We start from the raw sequence: 19,704 nt of genomic DNA on the forward strand, positions 1-19,704 counted from the left end.
GTTTTAACGTAGTTCTTTCCCAGGGGGTACTTGTACTTTGTCAGGGAGTGTAGTAGAAGTTCTTTAACGTTTTGATGCCAACATCCCTTCCCTGATGTAATTGTCCTTTCTCCAGTCCATGATATCCTATCAACCAAGTCATCTTCCATCCTTCCACTTCACAGTGGGTATGTGACCCAAGCTGGAGCAATATTCCCGGAACACAATGCCTGTGGGTACACGACCCAAGCAGGATATGCCAGTCCTGGGCCTGTTTGCCCTCAGTTCTCTCCTCTCCTTGCACCTGTTGTATTGTGTAATACAGGAGGACTTGGCCCGAGCTCAGCAGGCTGCACCCAATGGAAGATGTTGATGGGAGGCTGCAAGACAGGAGGAAACGGGAAGCCAGGATTCTTCTTCAGTTCTTCTTTCTGGGTACAGCAGGCTGCCTCTTTTTGGCTCCAGCTCTCACCATTGGCCTGCCCTGGTTTCAGCCGCAGGCCCTGGCTGTGGAAATTCTTCTTACTCTCTCTGGCTTAAAAGAGGTTTCTACTTTCTCATTTTGCTAATCTCTATGTTTCCTGCCTCATTCTCCAATTTGTCTCTGAGCTTGTTAAACACCACAAAACCAACTGTCTGCTTTAAAATTTTATTTTAAATACTTAATGTGCTTTCCGTTTTCCTGCTGGAATGATAACTAGAATTAGAGTCATTCCATGAGATTTTACTTGTAGATACTAAGAGAAAAAAGGTCTCTTCCTGTTAGATCATTAGGCTATAAGATTAGGGATGCCAATAGCCAATTTCCAGCCACCTAAACCCAATTTTAGAATGACATCAAACACAGAAGCACACAGAGCCAGGAAACAGAGAGAAAAAAACTATCTGACACATTCTTAGCACTCCCTGTGAAAGGACAGAGTTCCCTGATCCCCGTCACAGGGCATGTGACAGGGGTGTGGCTCACTGGGCTCCCTGCCTCCTAGGTGGAACATGCAGACAGGCAGGTGAAGAGGTCGTGGGGAAAGCCTTTGGGCCCCAACCCCACGGCACCGTCTATGGGTGGGTGTCTGCCACTCCCAGAGCCCAAGTGGTTGTGTGTTACAGTGTGCTCTTTCAGCTTTGCCATCTGCAGACAGCTTGTGTTAATCAGTTCAATAAGCCCTCTGCCTTATCACCAGGGCAGAGGGCCAGTGTGATAGCTTTCTGTATCCTGAGTTCTTGCCCACTGTACTGGCAAAATCGAATCACACGTGGGCTTGAAGGATGAGTGCAAGGTTTTACTGAGTGGTGGAGGTGGCTCTCAGTGAGGTGGATGGGGAGCTGGAAGAGGGGAATGGAGTGGGAAGGTGATCTTCCCCTGGAGTCTGGCTGTCCATGGCCAACGTTCAGAAGCCTCTTCCCTCCTTCTCTGCCACACCACCCCACCATTCTCCACTGCTCTTTTCCTCTGCTCTTCTCGATGTTCAGCCACTTATGTGTGTGTCGCTAAGGTCTCAGGTTTATATGGACACAGGATAGGGGTTGTGGTGGGCCAGAGTGGCCTTGGAAAATGCAACATTTGGGCATGAAAACAGGAGTGCCTGTTCTCACTTAGGTCCATGGGAGCAGGCCCGAGGGTGGAGCCCTCACCAGGGACCCTGCCCTTCTCTACCCAGCACTTCCCTGCCCCCTCCCATATCACTTGTTCTAAATAGACCTAAAGTTAGCATTATCACATATTTCATAACTCAAACCATGACACTTGAAGGTAAAAGGGGCTGCTGGTAATGCTTAACTCAGAAAAACAGGCACAAATTGGGACTTGCCCACACAAAGTAAAACACACAGTAATCCTACCAACTCGATCCTTGGACTTTACATTAACCAATCCATTAAATTACCTTCACCTTTAACCTAATTTCAGTTGGGTTTCTATCATTAAACTGAAAATTGCTGACTGGTGCATGAGACAATGATTTAAATCAAAGGAATTATTTCCTAGTGGTAGGATTCATTTCAGGGTAGACAGAGGAATATCCATGTTCACCTAAATTAGTCACCACAATTGCATGTGGAGCTTGCACATTTATAGTACAGATATTTCAGCAACATTTTATGGAATTTTAGTTACTATGCCCCAAAAGTGCTGAAAAACGTGCAAAGAAAACAACTGTAATTACAAAGGGAAACACATACATTTACCCTCAGGCTAAATATGGCTCTTTGGTAATTTTTTTTTTTTTTTAACATTTAAAGTGGCCCTAACTTAAGGTTAATTTTCATCTGAATACAAATTTTGAGTCAACCACATCTTATCATTTTCCCTGTGCCCAGCTACTATTTAGGTGCAGCCCTATGATGCCACTAAGAACACTGGCTTTTGAGGTCTGCTTTTATTCTTTATTCTCTTCCCTTTACTTTTTTCTGTTCTCCTATAAATATAGGCTCTTGTTGGCTTGCCCAGGAACCCAAAAGTCTTCTACAACTATTTCTCTAGAAAACACACATTCTTTAGGGAATGCCAAGCCCACATGACTTTTGTTAATCTCTGAATTCTGTGCACTGACAGCAGCTGTCTCGTTTATGGCAAAACAGAAAACAGCAATTTAAAGACTATATACCCTAAGTCCAGTGGGAATGCTCACCACCCAAATAGAGGCCATTTTTTTTAATGAGGAAGCCATTCGTAATTCAAGTGTTTGACTTTCCATGAGCAGTTAAATCTTTTAAAAGCCATAAACGATGATTACGACTAACTTCTCATTTTGGGGGTCTCAATGCCACTTCAGTGAAAGAGCAGATATATTAAGAACTGGAAGGAAATATCCATTTAGTAACAAACTAACCTGTCTCGCTGCCCATTTCTTGCAGAGCCAATTCTCCTGGTCACAAAACATACTTTTTTTCAAACAGAAAAAAATATCGCTTTTCAAAGGTTGAATTGGTGCCAAATTCTTCATTGGAAATAAAAGTACAAGCACATACAACTGTAAAATATTCAAAGGTCAAAAGTTTAATACATACAAGCAAATCCCCACACACTGTTCATCAGGAGTCATTTTGTTCTGGAAGGTAAATTTTTCTCTTTGTGTCCTTTATAGTAACTTGTAAAAGAATTTGTTATAGGTTCTACATTTTTGTCAAAGTGTGTCACAAAGATTTAACAATATAAGGAAGAATGGTACTCTTGCATGTTGTGTGAAATTCTTCACCTTATTCAAGTACAAATCTATTGAAAAATAGAAAAACTACCAAGTCCATTCTCCTGAATAATAATAAACAACAGGTTTTATCTAATTCTTAATCCTGAGCAAAATACATTGAGGAAGACTTTCTGAGAGGACTGGGAAATAAAGGAGAGAAACAGATAAAACTCAAACGAGGTGATTAAAAAGACCACAACAGGTAAGTTTTACTGTCTAGATGCTTTCCTTTGCTTTGTCACTTTCAGAGAGTGTGATTTCCTCAGTACTCAGAGAGGTTTCCAGTAGCCTAAAGTGTTCATGTAAGGTTGGCAATGACCTGAGGAAATTATACATCTTTACACGCAGCTTCGGCCGTGTCACTGAAGGCAATGACTTCCTTCTCCCAATAGACAATAGCGACATCAACACTTTGGAAGCTTCACTCTGGAAGATTTTTGTTCTAACAGTGTACAGGATAAAAATTTGCAATCCCTGCAGATAGAACAAAAATTTAATGTTGGGTAAGTGCTGAGATACAGTATCAAGGAAGACATTTTATTTCACTCTGCCACCCAACCTTCTCATCTGCATGGCACTTCCCCAACTTGAATTTGCCAGTGTGCAGCTGCCATGCACTTTTTAATCTAAGAGGGTTGAGGCAAAGTTTTCCCATATACAAAGACCTACATGTAACAGTACAATAGCAGATATAGAAGACCCGAGTTCAGGTCCTGGGTTGCCACTAGCTGACTGTGTACATTTGTTTATTTCATAATCTTGATAATCTTCAACTTCCTGAAGGAAGAAGATTAACTATGAAATACCTAATTCTTCTTCCAGTTCTAACATTCTGTGTTTCCATATTTCTTGGAGTTATAGTAACATAACTAGAAATCTGTGCACTTAAGGACAAAAAAATGTAAAGCCCTTCTAGTCACTGCTTTTCTGTACTTCACAGATGAAGACCAGATGTACATGAGAAATTGAGCCACAAAACACTGAATAATATTTTCTATATGTTTCCAGTAAAAACTGCCATTTATTGAAGTCATATCAGTATCAGACCCTTGCTTTCCCCTTAATCCTCATCATTTGATCATTCTCATGTAATCCTCACATCAACCCAATACAACAAGCCTTATCATCCGCATGTTTCAGATAAGGAAACTAAAGTTCAGATAAACTAAGTAGTTTGTCCAAGATCACCCAACCAGTACTCAGTGGAGTCTGGAATTGAATTCTTACATCTTTAGCTCCAAAACCCCTCCTCTATCCAATATACCGTGCTGCCTATACTGTTGCCTGTAACTGTAATAGAAAGTGACTACAAAGTGTATCATAGCTTTTAAGATGCCTCTGTTAATTCTTTATTAATATCCTTTGTAGAAATGACAGATGAAATAGCATCTGTAGTTAAGTTGATAATATCGTGCCAAGGTCAGTTTCTTGATTTTGACAGTATACTATGGCTGTATAAGATATTATCATTTGGGAAAGCTGGACAAAGAATATGTGGGAGCTATACTATTTTTCCAAAATTTTTTATTAAATCATTTCAAAATGAAAAGTTATTTTTAAAAATAAATATCCTTCGATGTCTCCCACATTGGCATCTATAGGGCCCCAACCCTTTTAAGAGTTTATTTTTGGAATCATATCCTGTGAGTACTGTTATTGGAGACTTCTGGTACTATGGAAAGACCCTTATAGTTCGACTAAAAAATCAATAAGTGTTGGCAAGAGACAGACTTGTTCTCTGGCCAAAAGTAGAAAAAGTAGCTTGATTATTACTCAACAGGTGGTATCTAACACATCAGAAGAAAGGCCCTTATGACAGTGTGTGCTTGGAGACACAGGTTTCAGAAGGACAGGAGTGGTCATTGGCCATCTTAATTGTTCAAAGGAGAGAGATTTATTTGGGGCACATGAGAAATCCAGTCTCTAGAAAACCATCTTTTTTGTGGCATACACTACTTCATCTGATTTTTCCAGAATTTAAATTCTAAGGTAAAACTAAGATTTGATCAAATTTCTGTTGGTAAAATAATTAGGAAAAGATCCTAGACCATGGATAATTCATAAAAACACCATCCTGTTGGACTTGTTTGGTTGGACTCCCAATATTTCTGTGCTTCCTAAAAGCCCAAAAATGTTATTTGAAAAGAAAAAATGTGTGGGTCAGACCGATTACCAGTAACACAAAGATCAAATTGTGCCTTCTAAGTAATATGTGTAGCATTTAGTAAATGTTTATTAGAATTATAGCATTCTAGATCTAGAAGTTTTATGTGTGAACAAATCTAGATATTCCCACACTTTAGTGTACATAGAAATCACCTGAGGTCCTTGTTTAAAATGAGGAGTTTGAGCCAAGATGGCTGAATAGGAACAGCTCCGGTCTACAGCTCCCAGTGTGAATAACACAGAAGACGGGTGATTCCTGCATTTCCAACTGAGGTACTGGGTTCATCTCACTGGGGAGTGCCAGAAAGTGGGTGCAGGACAGTGAGTGCAGCGCACCGTGCGTGAGCCAAAGCAGGGCGAAGCATCGCCTCACCCGGGAAGTGCAAGGGGTCAGGGAATTCCCTTTCCTAGCCAAAGAAAGAGGTGACAGATGGCACCTGGAAAATCGGGTCACTCCCACCCTAATACCGCACTTTTCCAACGGGCTTAACAAACAGCACACCAGGAGATTATATCCCGCATCCCGACCACGGAGCCTCGCTCATTGCTAGCACAGCAGCCTGAGATCAAACTGTAAGGCGGCAGCAAGGCTGGGGGAGGGGCGCCCGCCATTGCCAAGTCTTGAGTAGGTAAACAAAGGCACCGGGAAGCTCGAACTGGGTGGAGCCCACCACAGCTCAAGGAAGCCTGCCTGCCTCTGTAGGCTCCACCTCTGGGGGCAGGGCACAGACAAACAAAAGGCAGCAGTAACCTCTGCAGACTTAAATGTCCCTGTCTGACAGCTTTGAAGAGAGTAGTGGTTCTCCCAGCACGCAGCTTGAGATCTGAGAACAGGCAGACTGCCTCCTCAAGTGGGTCCCTGACCCCCGAGTAGCCTAACTGGGAGGCACCCCCCAGTAGGGGCAGACTGACACCTCACAAGGCCGGGTACTCCTCTGAGATAAAACTTCCAGAGGAACGATCAGGCAGCAGCATTTGTGGTTCACCAATATCCACTGTTTTGCAGCCATCGCTGCTGATACCCAGGTAAACAGGGTCTGGAGTGGACCTCCAGCAAACTCCAACAGACCTGCAGCTGAGGGTCCTGACTGTTAGAAGGAAAACTAACAAACAGAAAGGGCATCCACACCAAAAACCCATCTGTACGTCACCATCATCAAAGACCAAAGGTAGATAAAACCACAAAGATGATGAAAAAACAGAGCAGAAAAACCGGAAACTCTAAAAATCAGAGCGCCTCTCCTCCTCCAAAGGAACGCAGCTCCTCACCAGCAATGGAACAAAGCTGGATGAAGAATGACTTTGGTGAGTTGAGAGAAGAAGGCTTCAGAATATCAAACTACTCCAAGGTAAAGGAGGAAGTTCGAACCCACGGCAAATAAGTTTAAAAACTTGAAAAAAAATTAGATGAATGGCTAACTAGAATAACCAATGCAGAGAAGTCCTTAAAGGACCTGATGTATCTGAAAACCAAGGCACGAGAACTACATGACAAACGCACAAGCCTCAGTAGCTGATGCGATCAACTGGAAGAAAGGGTATCAGCGATGGAAGACGAAATGAATGGAATGAAGCGAGAAGAGAAGTTTAGGGAAAAAAGAATAAAAAGAAATGAACAAAGCCTCCAAGAAATATGGGACTATGTGAAAAGACCAAATCTATGTCTGATTGGTGTACCTGAAAGTGACGGGGAGAATGGAACCAAGTTGGAAAACACTCTGCAGGACATTATCCAGGAGAACTTCCCCAATCTAGCAAGGCAGGCCAACATTCAAATTCAGGAAATACAGAGAACGCCACAAAGATACTCCTCGAGAAGAGCAACTCCAAGACATATAATTGTCAGATTCACCAAAGTCGAAATGAAGGAAAAAATGTTAAGGGCAGCCAGAGACAAAGGTCGGGTTACCCACAAAGGGAAGCCCATCAGACTAACAGCGGATCTCTCAGCAGAAACTCTACAAGCCAGAAGAGAGTGGGGGCCAATATTCAACATTCTTAAAGAAAAGAATTTCATATCCAGCAAAACTAAGCTTCATAAGTGAAGAAGAAATAAAATACTTCACAGACAAGCAAATGCTGAGAGATTTTGTCATCACCAGGCCTGCCCTAAAAGAGCTCCTGAAGGAAGCACTAAACATGGAAAGGAATAACCGGTACCAGCCAGGGCAAAAACATGCCAAATTGTAAAGACCATCAAGGCTAGGAAGAAACTGCATCAATTAACGAGCAAAATAACCAGCTAACATAATGACAGGATCAAATTCACATGTAACAATATTAACCTTAAATGTAAATGGGCTAAATGCTCCAATTAAAAGACACAGACTGGCAAATTGGATAAAGAGTCAAGACCCATCAGTGTGCTATATTCAGGAAACCCATCTCACGTGCAGAGACACACATAGGCTCAAAATAAAGGGATGGAGGAAGATCTACCAAGCAAATGGAAAACAAAAAAAAGGCAGAGGTTGCAATCCTAGTCTCTGATAAAACAGACTTTAAACCAACAAAGATCAAAAGAGACAAAGAAGGCCATTACATAATGGTAAAGGGATCAATTCAACAAGAAGAGCTAACTATCCTAAATATATACGCACCCAATACAGGAGAACCCAGATTCATAAAGCAAGTCCTGAGTGACCTACAAAGAGACTTAGAATCCCACACAATAATAATGGGAGACTTTAACACCCCACTGTCAACATTAGACAGATCAATGAGACAGAAAGTTCACAGTGATATCCAGGAATTGAACTCAGCTCTGCACCAAGCAGACCTAATAGACATCTACAGAACTCTCCACCCCAAATCAACAGAATATACATTCTTTTCAGCACCACAACACACCTATTCCAAAATTGACCACATACTTGGAAGTAAAGCTCTCCTCAGCAAATGTAAAAGAACAGAAATTATAACAAACTGTCTCTCAGACCACAGTGCAATCAAACTAGAGCTCAGGATTAAGAAACTCACTCAAAACTGCTCAACTACATGGAAACTGAACAACCTGCTCCTGAATGACTACTGGGTACATAACAAAATGAAGGCAGAAATAAAGATGTTCTTTGAAACCAACCAGAACAAAGACACAACATACCAGAATCTCTGGGACACATTCAAAGCAGTGTGTACAGGGAAATTTATAGCACTAAATGCCCACAAGAGAAAGCAGGAAAGATCTAAAATTGACACCCTAACATCACAATTAAAAGAACTAGAGAAGTGAGAGCAAACACATTCAAAAGCTAGCAGAAGGCAAGAAATAACTAAGATCAGAGCAGAACTGAAGGAAACAGAGACATAAAAAACCCTTCAAAAAATCAATGAATCCAGGAGCTGGTTTTTTGAAAGGATCAACAAAATTGATAGACTGCTAGCAAGACTAATAAAGAAGAAAACAGAGAAGAATCAAATAGATGCAATAAAAAATGACAAAGGGGATATCACCACTGATACCACAGAAATACAAACTACCATCAGAGAATACTATAAACACCTCTACGCAAATAAACTAGAAAATCTAGAAGAAATGAATAAATTCCTCGACACATACACCCTCCAAAGACTAAACCAGGAAGAAGTTGAATCCCTGAATAGACCAATAACAGGCTCTGAAATTGAGGCAATAATTAATACCTTACCAACCAAAAAAAGTCCAGGACGAGATGGATTCACAACCGAATTCTACCAGAGGTACAAGGAGGAGCTGGTACCATTCCTTCTGAAACTATTCCAATCAATAGAAAAAGAGAGAATTCTCCCTAATTCATTTTATGAGGCCAGCATCATCCTAATACCAAAGCCTGGCAGAGACACAACAAAAAACGAAAATTTTAGACCAATATCCTTGATGAACATTGACGCAAAAATCCTCAATAAAATACTGGCAAACCGAATCCAGCAGCACATCAAGAAGCTTATCCACCATGATCAAGTGGGCTTCATCCCTGGGATGCAAGGCTGGTTCAACGTACGAAAATCAATAAACGTAATCCACCACATAAGCAGAACCAAAGACAAAAACCACATGATTATCTCAATAGATGCAGAAAAGGCCTTTGACAAAATTCAACAACACTTCATGCTAAAAACTCTCAATAAATTAGGTATTGATGGGACGTATCTCAAAATAATAAGAGCTATCTATGACAAACCCACAGCCAATATCATACTGAATGGACAAAAACTGGAAGCATTCCCTTTGAAAACGGGCATGAGACAGGGCTGCCCTCTCCCACAACTCCTATTCAACTTAGTGTTGGAAGTTCTGGCCAGGGCAATCAGGCAGGAGAAGGAAATAAAGGGTATTCAATTAGGAAAAGAGGAAGTCAAATTGTCCCTGTTTGCAGATGACATAATTGTATATCTAGAAAACCCCATCATCTCAGCCCAAAATCTCCTTAAGCTGATAGGCAACTTCAGCAAAGTCTCAGGATACAAAATCAATGTGCAAAAATCACAAGCATTCTTATCCACCAATAACAGACAAACAGAGAGCCAAATTATGAGTGAACTCCCATTCACAGTTGCTTCAAAGAGAATAAAATACCTAGGAATCTAACTTACAAGGGATGTGAAGGAACTCTTCAAGAAGAACTACAAACCACTGTTCAATGAAATAAAAGAGGATACCAACAAATGGAAGAACATTCCATGCTCATGGGTAGGAAGAATCAATATCGTGAAAATGGCCATACTGCCCAAGGTAATTTATAGATTCAATGCCATCCCCATCAAGCTACCAATGACTTTCTTCACAGAATTGGAAAAAACTACTTTAAAGTTCGTTCATATGGAACCAAAAAAGAGCCTGCATTGCCAAGTCAATCCTAAGCCAAAAGAACAAAGCTGGCAGCATTACGCTACCTGACTTCAAACTATGCTACAAGGCTACAGTAACCGAAACAGCATGGTACTGGTACCAAAACAGAGATATAGACCAATGGAACAGAACAGAGCCCTCAGAAATAACACCACATATCTACAACTATCTGATCTTTGACAAACCTGACAAAAACAAGTAATGGGGAAAGGATTCCCTATTTAATAAATGCTGCTGGGAAAACTGGCTAGCCATATGTAGAAAGCTGAAACTGGATCCCTTCCTTACACCTTATTCAAAAATTAATTCAAGATGGATTAAAGACTTACATGTTAGACCTAAAACCATAAAAACCCTAGAAGAAAACCTAAGCAATACCATTCAGGACATAGGCATGGGCAAGGACTTCATGTCTAAAACACCAAAAGCAATGGCAACAGAAGCCAAAATTGACAAATGGGATCTCATTAAACTAAAGAGCTTCTGCACAGCAAAAGAAACTACCATCAGAGTGAACAGGCAACCTACACAATGGGAGAAAATTTTTGCAACCTACTCATCGGACAAAGGGCTAATATCCAGAATCTACAATGAACTCAAACACATTTACAAGAAAAAAACAAACAACCCCATCAAAAAGTGGGCAAAGGATATGAACAGACACTTCTCAAAAGAAGACATTTATGCAGCCAAAAAACACATGAAAAAATGCTCATCATCACTGGCCATCAGAGAAATGCAAATCAAAACCACAATGAGATACCATCTCACACCAGTTAGAATGGCGATCATTAAAAAGTCAGGAAACAACAGGTGCTGGAGAGGACCTGGAGAAATAGGAACATTTTTACACTGTTGGTGGGACTGTAAACTAGTTCAACCATTATGGAAGTCAGTGTGGCAATTCCTCAAGGATCTAGAACTAGAAATACCATTTGACCCAGCCATCCCATTACTGGGTGTATACCCAAAGGATTATAAATCATGCTGCTATAAAGACACATGCACACGTATGTTTATTGGGGCACTATTCACAATAGCAAAGACTTGGATCCAACCCAAATGTCCAACAATGATAGACTGGATTAAGAAAATGTGGCACATATACACCATGGAATACTATGCAGCCATAAAAAATGATGAGTTCATGTCCTTTGTAGGGACATGGATGAAGCTGGAAACCATCATTCTCAGCAAACTATGGCAAGGACAAAAAAACAAACACCACATGTTCTCACTCATAGGTGGGAAGTGAACAATGAGAACACATGGACACAGGAAGGGGAGCATCACACACTGGGACTGTTGTGGGGTGTGGGGAGGGGGAAGGGATAGCATTAGGAGATATACCTAATGCTAAATGACGAGTTAATGGGTGCAGCACACCAACATGGCACATGTATACATATGTAACAAATCTGCACGTTGTGCACATGTACCCTAAAACTTAAAGTATAATTATAACAAAATTTAAAAAAAAAAAGAATGGGGAAAAACATAAGAATTTTGGTTCCTTCTCAGGCTTTATTTTCACAACATAAATTTCCGTTCATCTATAGAATGTCAATGAATAAAGGTCATTGCCAAGAATAAATGCCAAGCTAATTTGTAGTTTATGTGTCATAGTATCTAAAGAAAAATTATCAGATAGAAAAGTCCTCATTAATGTTTATCAACTATCCACTAAATATTTACTCAAAAATTACTACCATTGATGAGAGTTTCCTTAAAGTAAGGAAGTCAGAATAACAGGACATTCCAATATAAAAGGACTGGAAAAACATTAAAAACATTTAAATATAGAGTTAAGCATAAGAAAATACAGTTAATATAATTATCAAACATAATCTAGTATTATAAATATTTCTTAAAAGAAAATAACGTAGACAGTATAACTTAACCACAACATGATAAATTTTAAATTGTACCAACAAAACTGCAAGAAGCAGTTAAACTGTGTTAATATTATTACCTTAAAAAGAGAGGAATCAATATCTATTGTTTTACTCTGGAAATTGAAATTTGTATAAGTTGTAGTAATGTTCAATAAACAAAGATTATAATTAGTAGAATTTAAAATAGAATGAAAATAGTCCAAATAGAGGAAGTTATACTGAAAAACATAATTTATATAACACAATATATAAAACTAAGGAGGCAGTGATAGATGTACAGGGAAAAAAAACTAAGATAACACAATAAAACAAACATTAGTTTTAATAGCTAGTATTTAACTAAATAGCCAAAAGTTTAACATTTTTAATAAAATGGCAAAACCGGCCAGGCAAGGTGGCTCAGGCCTATAATCCCAACACTTTAGGAAGCTGAGGCAGGATGACCACTTGAGCCCAGGAGTTCAAGAACAGCCTGGACAACATAGTGCGACCCTATCTCTATAAAAAAAATTGAAAAAAAAAATTAGCCAGGCATGGCGTCACGTGCCTGTAGTCCCAGTTACTTGGGAGATTGAGGTGGGAGGATCACTTGAGTCCAGGAGATTGAGGCTGCAGTGAGCTGTGATTGTGTCACTGCATTCCAGCCTGGGTGACAGAGCAAGACCCTGTCTCAATAAATAAATAAATAGATAAAATGGAAAAACTATGAGAAAATTATCAAAAACAAACAAATCTAAATATGCAGGGTCTAAAAAGAGGTAAGTTAAAACCAAAGTGATGAGAAAACTTAAAAATAAAAGAACTAGCATAAATAAATTAGATAAAATCAAATAAAAACAAACTAGAAGTTGCTACATTGCCATACGGAAAATCAGATTTCAAGATAAACTGGGACTGAGAGACTTGTTATATTGCTGAAAGGTATAATGCTCCATAGATATATTAAATACCATATCCATAAATTTCCAGGAACATGATAATACAGCATTGAATTGTATAAAGACAAATTGCTAAAACAGTCAGAAGAAAAATTAAAAGAAAAATAGAATAAAAGGAAGTTTTACACACGTTTCAGTCTTTGATGAACAAGTTAAAGGTAAATGAGGTTTTATAAAAAAATAATTTGAGAACTAAAGATAACAACCATCTTAAAAGAATATTGTTAGTGTTACGGGATCCTTGGGGTGTTGTTTCACCAGACAGAAATCTATGTGGCCAGTGGCACCTTTGCCAAAGTTTAGCTCTGGCCCACTGGGCTCATTCCTCCTACTCGGTCTGGCAGGCTGTGCTTGGCTTAGCTACCGACCTGGATTCCACACCTGCCAAGGACGAGCCAGGCATGGAGCAGTGAGGGATGTGTAAGCGAGCATGGGGTCCGGCCACTGTGCACAGCCAGGCATGCCAGCTGCGGTGGGGCAGGCAGCTCCAGGCACTGGCACAAGCGCCAGCTCCCTGAGACGCTGCAGCTGGACCAGGCCTACCGTAAGCAGGTTCCATGGCTAACACCAGGGAACTCGGTGACACCCAGAAGCTTGGTGACACCAGGAACCTCAGAGCCCTAAAGAGGGTGTCACAGCCCTGGCTCAGGGAGCTCCTAGGTCTGGGCTCCCCGAAGGGCCACAGCTCTTCTCTCCTCTCTTCTCTCCTTGTTGCCCACAATGTGGAGAGCAAAGGGCATGTTTCAGCCCTGCCCTGTTTGTGTTACAGCTCTTTTAGCCCCGCCGTTCTGGTGGGTCCCTAGTTCTTGTCCTGCATCCAGAATGAGGTATGCAGACAAGTGGAGGGTGAGCAGGACGAAAAGGAGCTTTACTGAGTGATAGAACAGCTCAGAGGACACCTGCAACCCCAGTGGGCAGCTCCTCTCCTCAGCCAGGGTGTTCCGATGAGTGCTCAGCTCTCAGCAGAGACGGTAGCTCTTCACTAGAGCTGGTCATCAGGCCCTCCCTGGCTTTAAGGTGGGGCTTCACCACGGACCCGCCCCCTTCCACCCAAGAGCCTGTCTGCCTCCTGCCTCTATTCATGGCACCCAGGCAGGGGAGTCTTCCTGGACCCCTGAGAGTGCAAAGATGCCTCGGTCAGCAGCTGCGACAAGGCAACTGCAGCTGCACCCAGGGAGCTCCCACCCTGCCAACTGAGAAGAGGTGGGGCTCCCGCTTGTCCCCAGTTCCCGCTGGCTCAGTGGAGTGTGTAGCCCTGGCCGTGCCTCCTCACAGCCTGGAGTGGGAGCTTCAGGTCCTCGATGGTCCCGGGCCAGCCTCCGGGGCAGGGGTGACGTCACTGCAAGTTCTTCTTGTGGCCCCAGCACTCAGGGGCACCCTGGGGCTCCCCCTTGCCTGGCTCATGGCCCTGCCTGGAGGGCACTTCCGGGAGCAGATCGTGGGCCCTGGGCCTGGCCATTGGAAACGTCAGGCTCGGCGGTCACCTTGATGTGGAGCAGATCCTGAGGACGCAGCCTCAGGTGACTCGGAGCAGAGACTGTTCCCCAGGCGCAGGAACTTGGCTCCGTTGGCGGGTTGGGCGCGGTGGCCACGTTGCCGGCTGGGTCCTCGAAGCGGGCACCGCTCCCACTTCCCATCCCGGTCCCCTGAAGCGTGACCCCAGCTCTACATCTCAGGCCTGGCTCCCACGTTCCATGTGCAAGTGTGGCACCGCCCCAGGCCCAGTTCCACCTGGGGAACATCTCTGCTTGCTCTTCCGTGCCCGACTGCACTGCTCTCCCACCGGTGAGAGGCTGGGTCCGGCCCCATCACGGCTGCTCGCAGGGGCGGGTTCCCAGGGCGGTGGACTCCGGGGGCGCTCCCTGGGGCAGGCTCTGGGGACTGCCTGCCTCAGCATCTGCATCTGAGGACCCACAGCCTGCGCCTGTACCCCACTGCAGCCGGAGTCATGGCAGCGGCCACTTCAGATGGGCTGCCGCTGGCATCATTAGGAAGTAATCTCAATAAATATCAAAACTGAAAATTCTCAAAAAGTTCTAACGATCATGCGGATTCCTTGAATTATTCCCTTGCTTTTAGGGTTCATGGTTTGGAGTTTCAGGAGTGAGCTTTCAGAAAGGGGCTCCTTTCCTTGCCCTGTGCAGGTTGTTCAGTGGTGATGTTTGTTCATACAGGTGATCCTGGTAGGGTGTGAGTGCTTTAAGGGAGAAGTATTTTCATTCTACTGAAGTTTAATGAATTCTGCCAGCTAAGAGAGGACATGTTTCCATACTACAGAGAGTAAAGTCCATTTAGTAATTTCATCGCTCTTCATCAGAGTAAAGAGCAATGTGCACTATGGGAGGAGGCATAGAGTAAGGAGTGTAAAGAGAAATTCTGATTTCAAGATGTCTTTCAATGTCTGGTGCGGTGGCTCACAACTGTAATCCCAGCACTTTGGGAGTCTGAGACGGGTGGATCACTTAAGGTCAGGTGTTCAAGACCAGCCTGGCCAACATGGTGAAACCCTGTCTCTACTGAAAATACAAAAATTAGCCTGGCCTGGTGGCACATGCCTGTAATCCCAGGTACTCAGGACACTGAGGCAGGAGAATTGCTTGAACCCGGGAGGCGGAGGTTGCAGTGAGCTGAGATCATGCCACTTCACTCCAGCCTGGGTGACAGAGTGAGACCCTGTCTCAAAAAAAAGAAAAGAAAAGATGTCTTTCAATAACACATCTTTGTTTTATTTAAAAGTCTTGATATTCCTCACACATAATACATAACTACAAAGGTTAAAAAAAAAAAACCTCTCCAAAGTCAAACAAATTTATTTTTATCCACCATTTTGGTTTATCTTCATCACTACTTTTATGATGATAAAATCAGGAGGTGACCAGAATCCAAATTTTTACCTTTGTAGAATTATTTCCAAAGGAAAAATATACAACTTCTTTTCAGATTTTTAAAACAAAGTGTGAATTTAATTTTTTAAAGGTTTATGGGTAAGCATGTCCTTGAGATAAGACTCAAGGAATAAAAGCATCTTCAGTCCAATGTAAAATTGTGCCACAAAACACTTCATGAAGTTCAGATTTTCAGAAAGAGATGAAGAATACTAGAAATCATAGATATATGACTGAATATAAAAATTCTTCTCTCTTAATTTCCTTAAAATACATATCTAAAGCAAAAATAAGAACATTGCATAGCAGGTTTTGTAACGTATGCAGATGTAATACATAAATGTATAATATGAGAGAACAGAGGATGGCAAGAGGACTTATATTGTTATAAGATTCTTAGATTTTACTGGAAAGTAGTAAAATATTAGCTCTAAGTTGACAATGAAAAGTTAATGAAATTTAATGTATCCCTAAATTGACCCCCAAAACGCAAAGAAGTATTGCTTAATAACTGAAATATAAATTAAAATTAGAATCCTAATAACATTAAACGTATCCAAAAGTAGGCAAAAAAGGAGAAACAGGAATAAAAAATAGAATGGCCACAGAAAACAAATAGGAAAATGATAGACACAAATTAACCCATATAAAAAAATACATTAGATCTAAATGGACTAAACACTCAATTAAAAGAGATTGCCAGAATGGATAAAAATGTAAGACTTGCATTTGCTGTCTACATGATACACACTTAAAATATAAAGGCACAAATAGATTGAGAGTAAATGGATGAAAACATATATATCATGCAACCAATGTGCATAAAGCTGGATATCAGATAAAGTAGACTTTATGACAAAAAAGTATTATTGGAGGTAAAGAAACCTTTTCATCTAAATGATAAAATTATCAGTTCATCCAGAAGATATAACAATAATAAATGTATACGCATCTAATAGTAGAACCCCAAAATATGTGATGCAAAAGTTGACAGAATTAAGGAAATACACAAATTTACAATCATAGGTGGAGATTTTACTACCCCTTTTTTTGGCAATTGAGACAATCAGGCAAAAAGATTGGTAAGGATAAGTGTACCTTTAACAATCACTTTGACACAACCTTTTTTAGAACACTTTAACAACTACAGAATACACATTTTCTTCCAGAGTAAATGTTTTATTCACCAAAATAGACCAAATGTTGGGCCATAAAACCAGACTTAATAAATTTAAAAGAATTGAAAGAAAACCTTCAGCCAATCCCACAGAAGTCTAAGCTTCAGCAATAACTGTAACACTGTCTGTATCAATCATGGTGAGGAGTTGTCATGAACCCCTTACATAGGAGAAAAGGAAAGAAGATGTGTCCCAATCCAGCTACTTGACAAAAATCTCTCCTACTCAGAGAAGAGGGACTAAAGTGGTCCAACTCTATTGCTACTATATTCTATGATATCCAGCTCAGGAAAGTACATAGTAGGTAAGTCATAAAGAGCTTTTCTTTCAGTTCCCAGAAATGGTATTAAAAATAGTCTGTAAGGAGGAAAGAGGTGGAGCAAGATGACCAAATAGAACCCTCCAGCAATCATTCCCCCACGGGAACACCAAATTTAACAGCTACTTACACAAGATAAACCACCTTCATAAGAACCAAAAGTCAGCTTGGGTACTAGCTTGGCCTCAGTGGGGTAGAATACCAAGCAGGCTCTTGGGGTCTCTGATTCCAGGCCTTGGCTCCTGGACAGGATTTCTGGACCTGCCTTGGGCCTGAGGAGAGTACACTGCCTTGACTGGCAGCATTAACCACAAACTGACTGAAGAGCCCTTGAGCTTTGAGTGAACATCAGTGGTAGCCAGGCAATGTTTGTCACAGGCCTGAAGTGGTGGTGGCCATGGAAAGAGACTCCTATGCTTGAGGAAAGGTTGGGGGATGGGGAGAGTGGGAAGGACTTTGTCTTGTGGTTTGAGTGCCAGCTCAGCCACGGTAGAATAGAGCACCAAGTAGTTTCCTGAGGTTCCTAACTACAGGCCCTGAGTCCCAGATGGCACCTCTGGACTCACCTGGGGACAGGGGGATCTCATTGCCCTGAAAGGAAGGACACAAGCCTGGCTAGATTTGCCACCTGCTAATTGTAGAGCTGTTAAGCCTTGAGTAGCATAGGTGGTAGCCAGACAGTGGTCACCACAGGCCTTGGGGGAGAACCGGTGCTGTTCTGGCTATAGTTCTGACCCAGTGCAGTCCCAGTGGTGGTGGCCACAAGGGTACTTGTGTCACCGCCTCCCTCGGCTAGCTCAGCACAGAGAGAGAGACAGAGAGAGAGAGGCACTCTGTGTGCTTGGAGGAAAATAAGGGAAGAGAACAGTCTCTGCCTCGTAATCCACGGAATTCTCCCAGATCTTACCTAAGATGCCAAGGCAGTTCCTCTGTATGTCTAAAAGAGCTACAAGGTTACTGGGCTTGGGGTGCCCCCTAAAGCAGATATGGCTGCAGTGACCAAAGACTTAGATTACAACACTCAAGTCCCTTCAGATATCTAGAAAGCCTTCTGAAGAAGAACAGGTACAAAAAAGCCTAGACGGCAAAGATTACAGTAAATACCCAACTCTTCAATGCCCAGACACTAATGAACATGCCCAAGCATCAAGAACATCCAGAAAAATATGGCCTCACCAAAATAAATAAATAAGTAAATAAGGCACCAGTGACCAATCCCAGAGAGACAGAGATATGTCACCTTTCAGACACAGAATTCAAAATAGCTATTTTGAGGAAGCACAACAAAAATTCAAGATAACACAGAGATAAAATTCAGAATCCTGTCAAATTTAACAAACAGATTGAAATAATTAAAAAGAATTAACTAGAAATTCCGGAGCTGAAAAATGCAACTGACATATACTTAAGAATGAATCAGAGTCTCTTAACAGAATTAATCAAGCAAAAGAAAGAATGAGTGAGCTTGAAGACAGGCTATTTGAAAATACACAGTCAGAGGAGACAGAAGAAAAAAGAATAAAAATTAATGATGCATGCCCACAAGATCTAGAAAATAGCCCCTGTGGGAAAAATCTAAGAGCTATTAGCCTGAAAGATGAGGTAGAGAGAGGTCAGTGTAGAAAGTTTATTCAAAGAAATAGTAACAGAGAACTTCCCAAACCTAGAGAAAGATATCAATACTCAAGTACAAGAAGATTATAGAACACCAAGCAGATTAGACCCCAATAATACAACTTCAAGATATAATAATAAAATTCCCAAAGGTCAAGGATAAAGAAAGCATCCTAAAAGCAGCAAGAGAAAATAAACAAATAATATACAACAGAGCTTCGATTTGTCTGGCAGCAGCCTTCTCAGTAAAAACCTTATAGCCCAAGAGAGAGTGACATGACATATTTAAAGTGATGAAGGAAAAAAACTTCTAGCCTAAAATGGCATATCTTGTGAAAATATCCTTCAAACATGAAGGAGAAATAGAGATTTTCCCAGACAAACAAAAACTGAGGGATTTCATCAACACCAGCCCTGACCTACAAGAAATGCTAAAAGGAGTTCTTCAATCCGAAAGAAAATAAGCAATAAGAAATTATCTTAAAGTATGAAACTCACTGGTATTGGTAGGTAAAATAGAATACTGTAACACTATACTGGTGTATAAACTACTTACATCTTGAGCAGAAAGATTAAAAGATGAACCTATCAAAATAATAACTATAACAACTTTTCAAGACAGTATAAGAAGATATAAATAGAAAAAACAAAAAGTTACAGAGTTTGTATTAGTTTTCTCTTTGCTTTTTTGTTAGTTTATGCAATCAGTGTTGTCAT

General features: G+C 41.3%; 1 protein-coding gene across 2 annotated transcripts in view; it reads right to left on the minus strand.

Moving 5' to 3' along the window:
* Window positions 1-2,902: 2,902 nt before the first annotated feature.
* ADGRG7 (adhesion G protein-coupled receptor G7) overlaps window positions 2,903-19,704 on the minus strand; it is an 83,791-nt gene continuing 66,989 nt past the window's right edge. The window contains exon 16 of one of the 2 annotated variants that reach the window (XM_024245292.3): window positions 2,903-3,638. In XM_024245292.3, coding sequence (XP_024101060.3) covers window positions 3,381-3,638 — 258 coding nt within the window. In that variant the 3' untranslated portion in view covers window positions 2,903-3,380. The remainder of the gene's footprint in view (window positions 3,639-19,704) is intronic. The other variant, XM_054551616.2, reaches the window with a different exon arrangement.

This window comes from Pongo abelii, chromosome 2, assembly GCF_028885655.2.
Source record: "Pongo abelii isolate AG06213 chromosome 2, NHGRI_mPonAbe1-v2.0_pri, whole genome shotgun sequence".
Lineage (NCBI taxonomy): Eukaryota > Metazoa > Chordata > Mammalia > Primates > Hominidae > Pongo > Pongo abelii.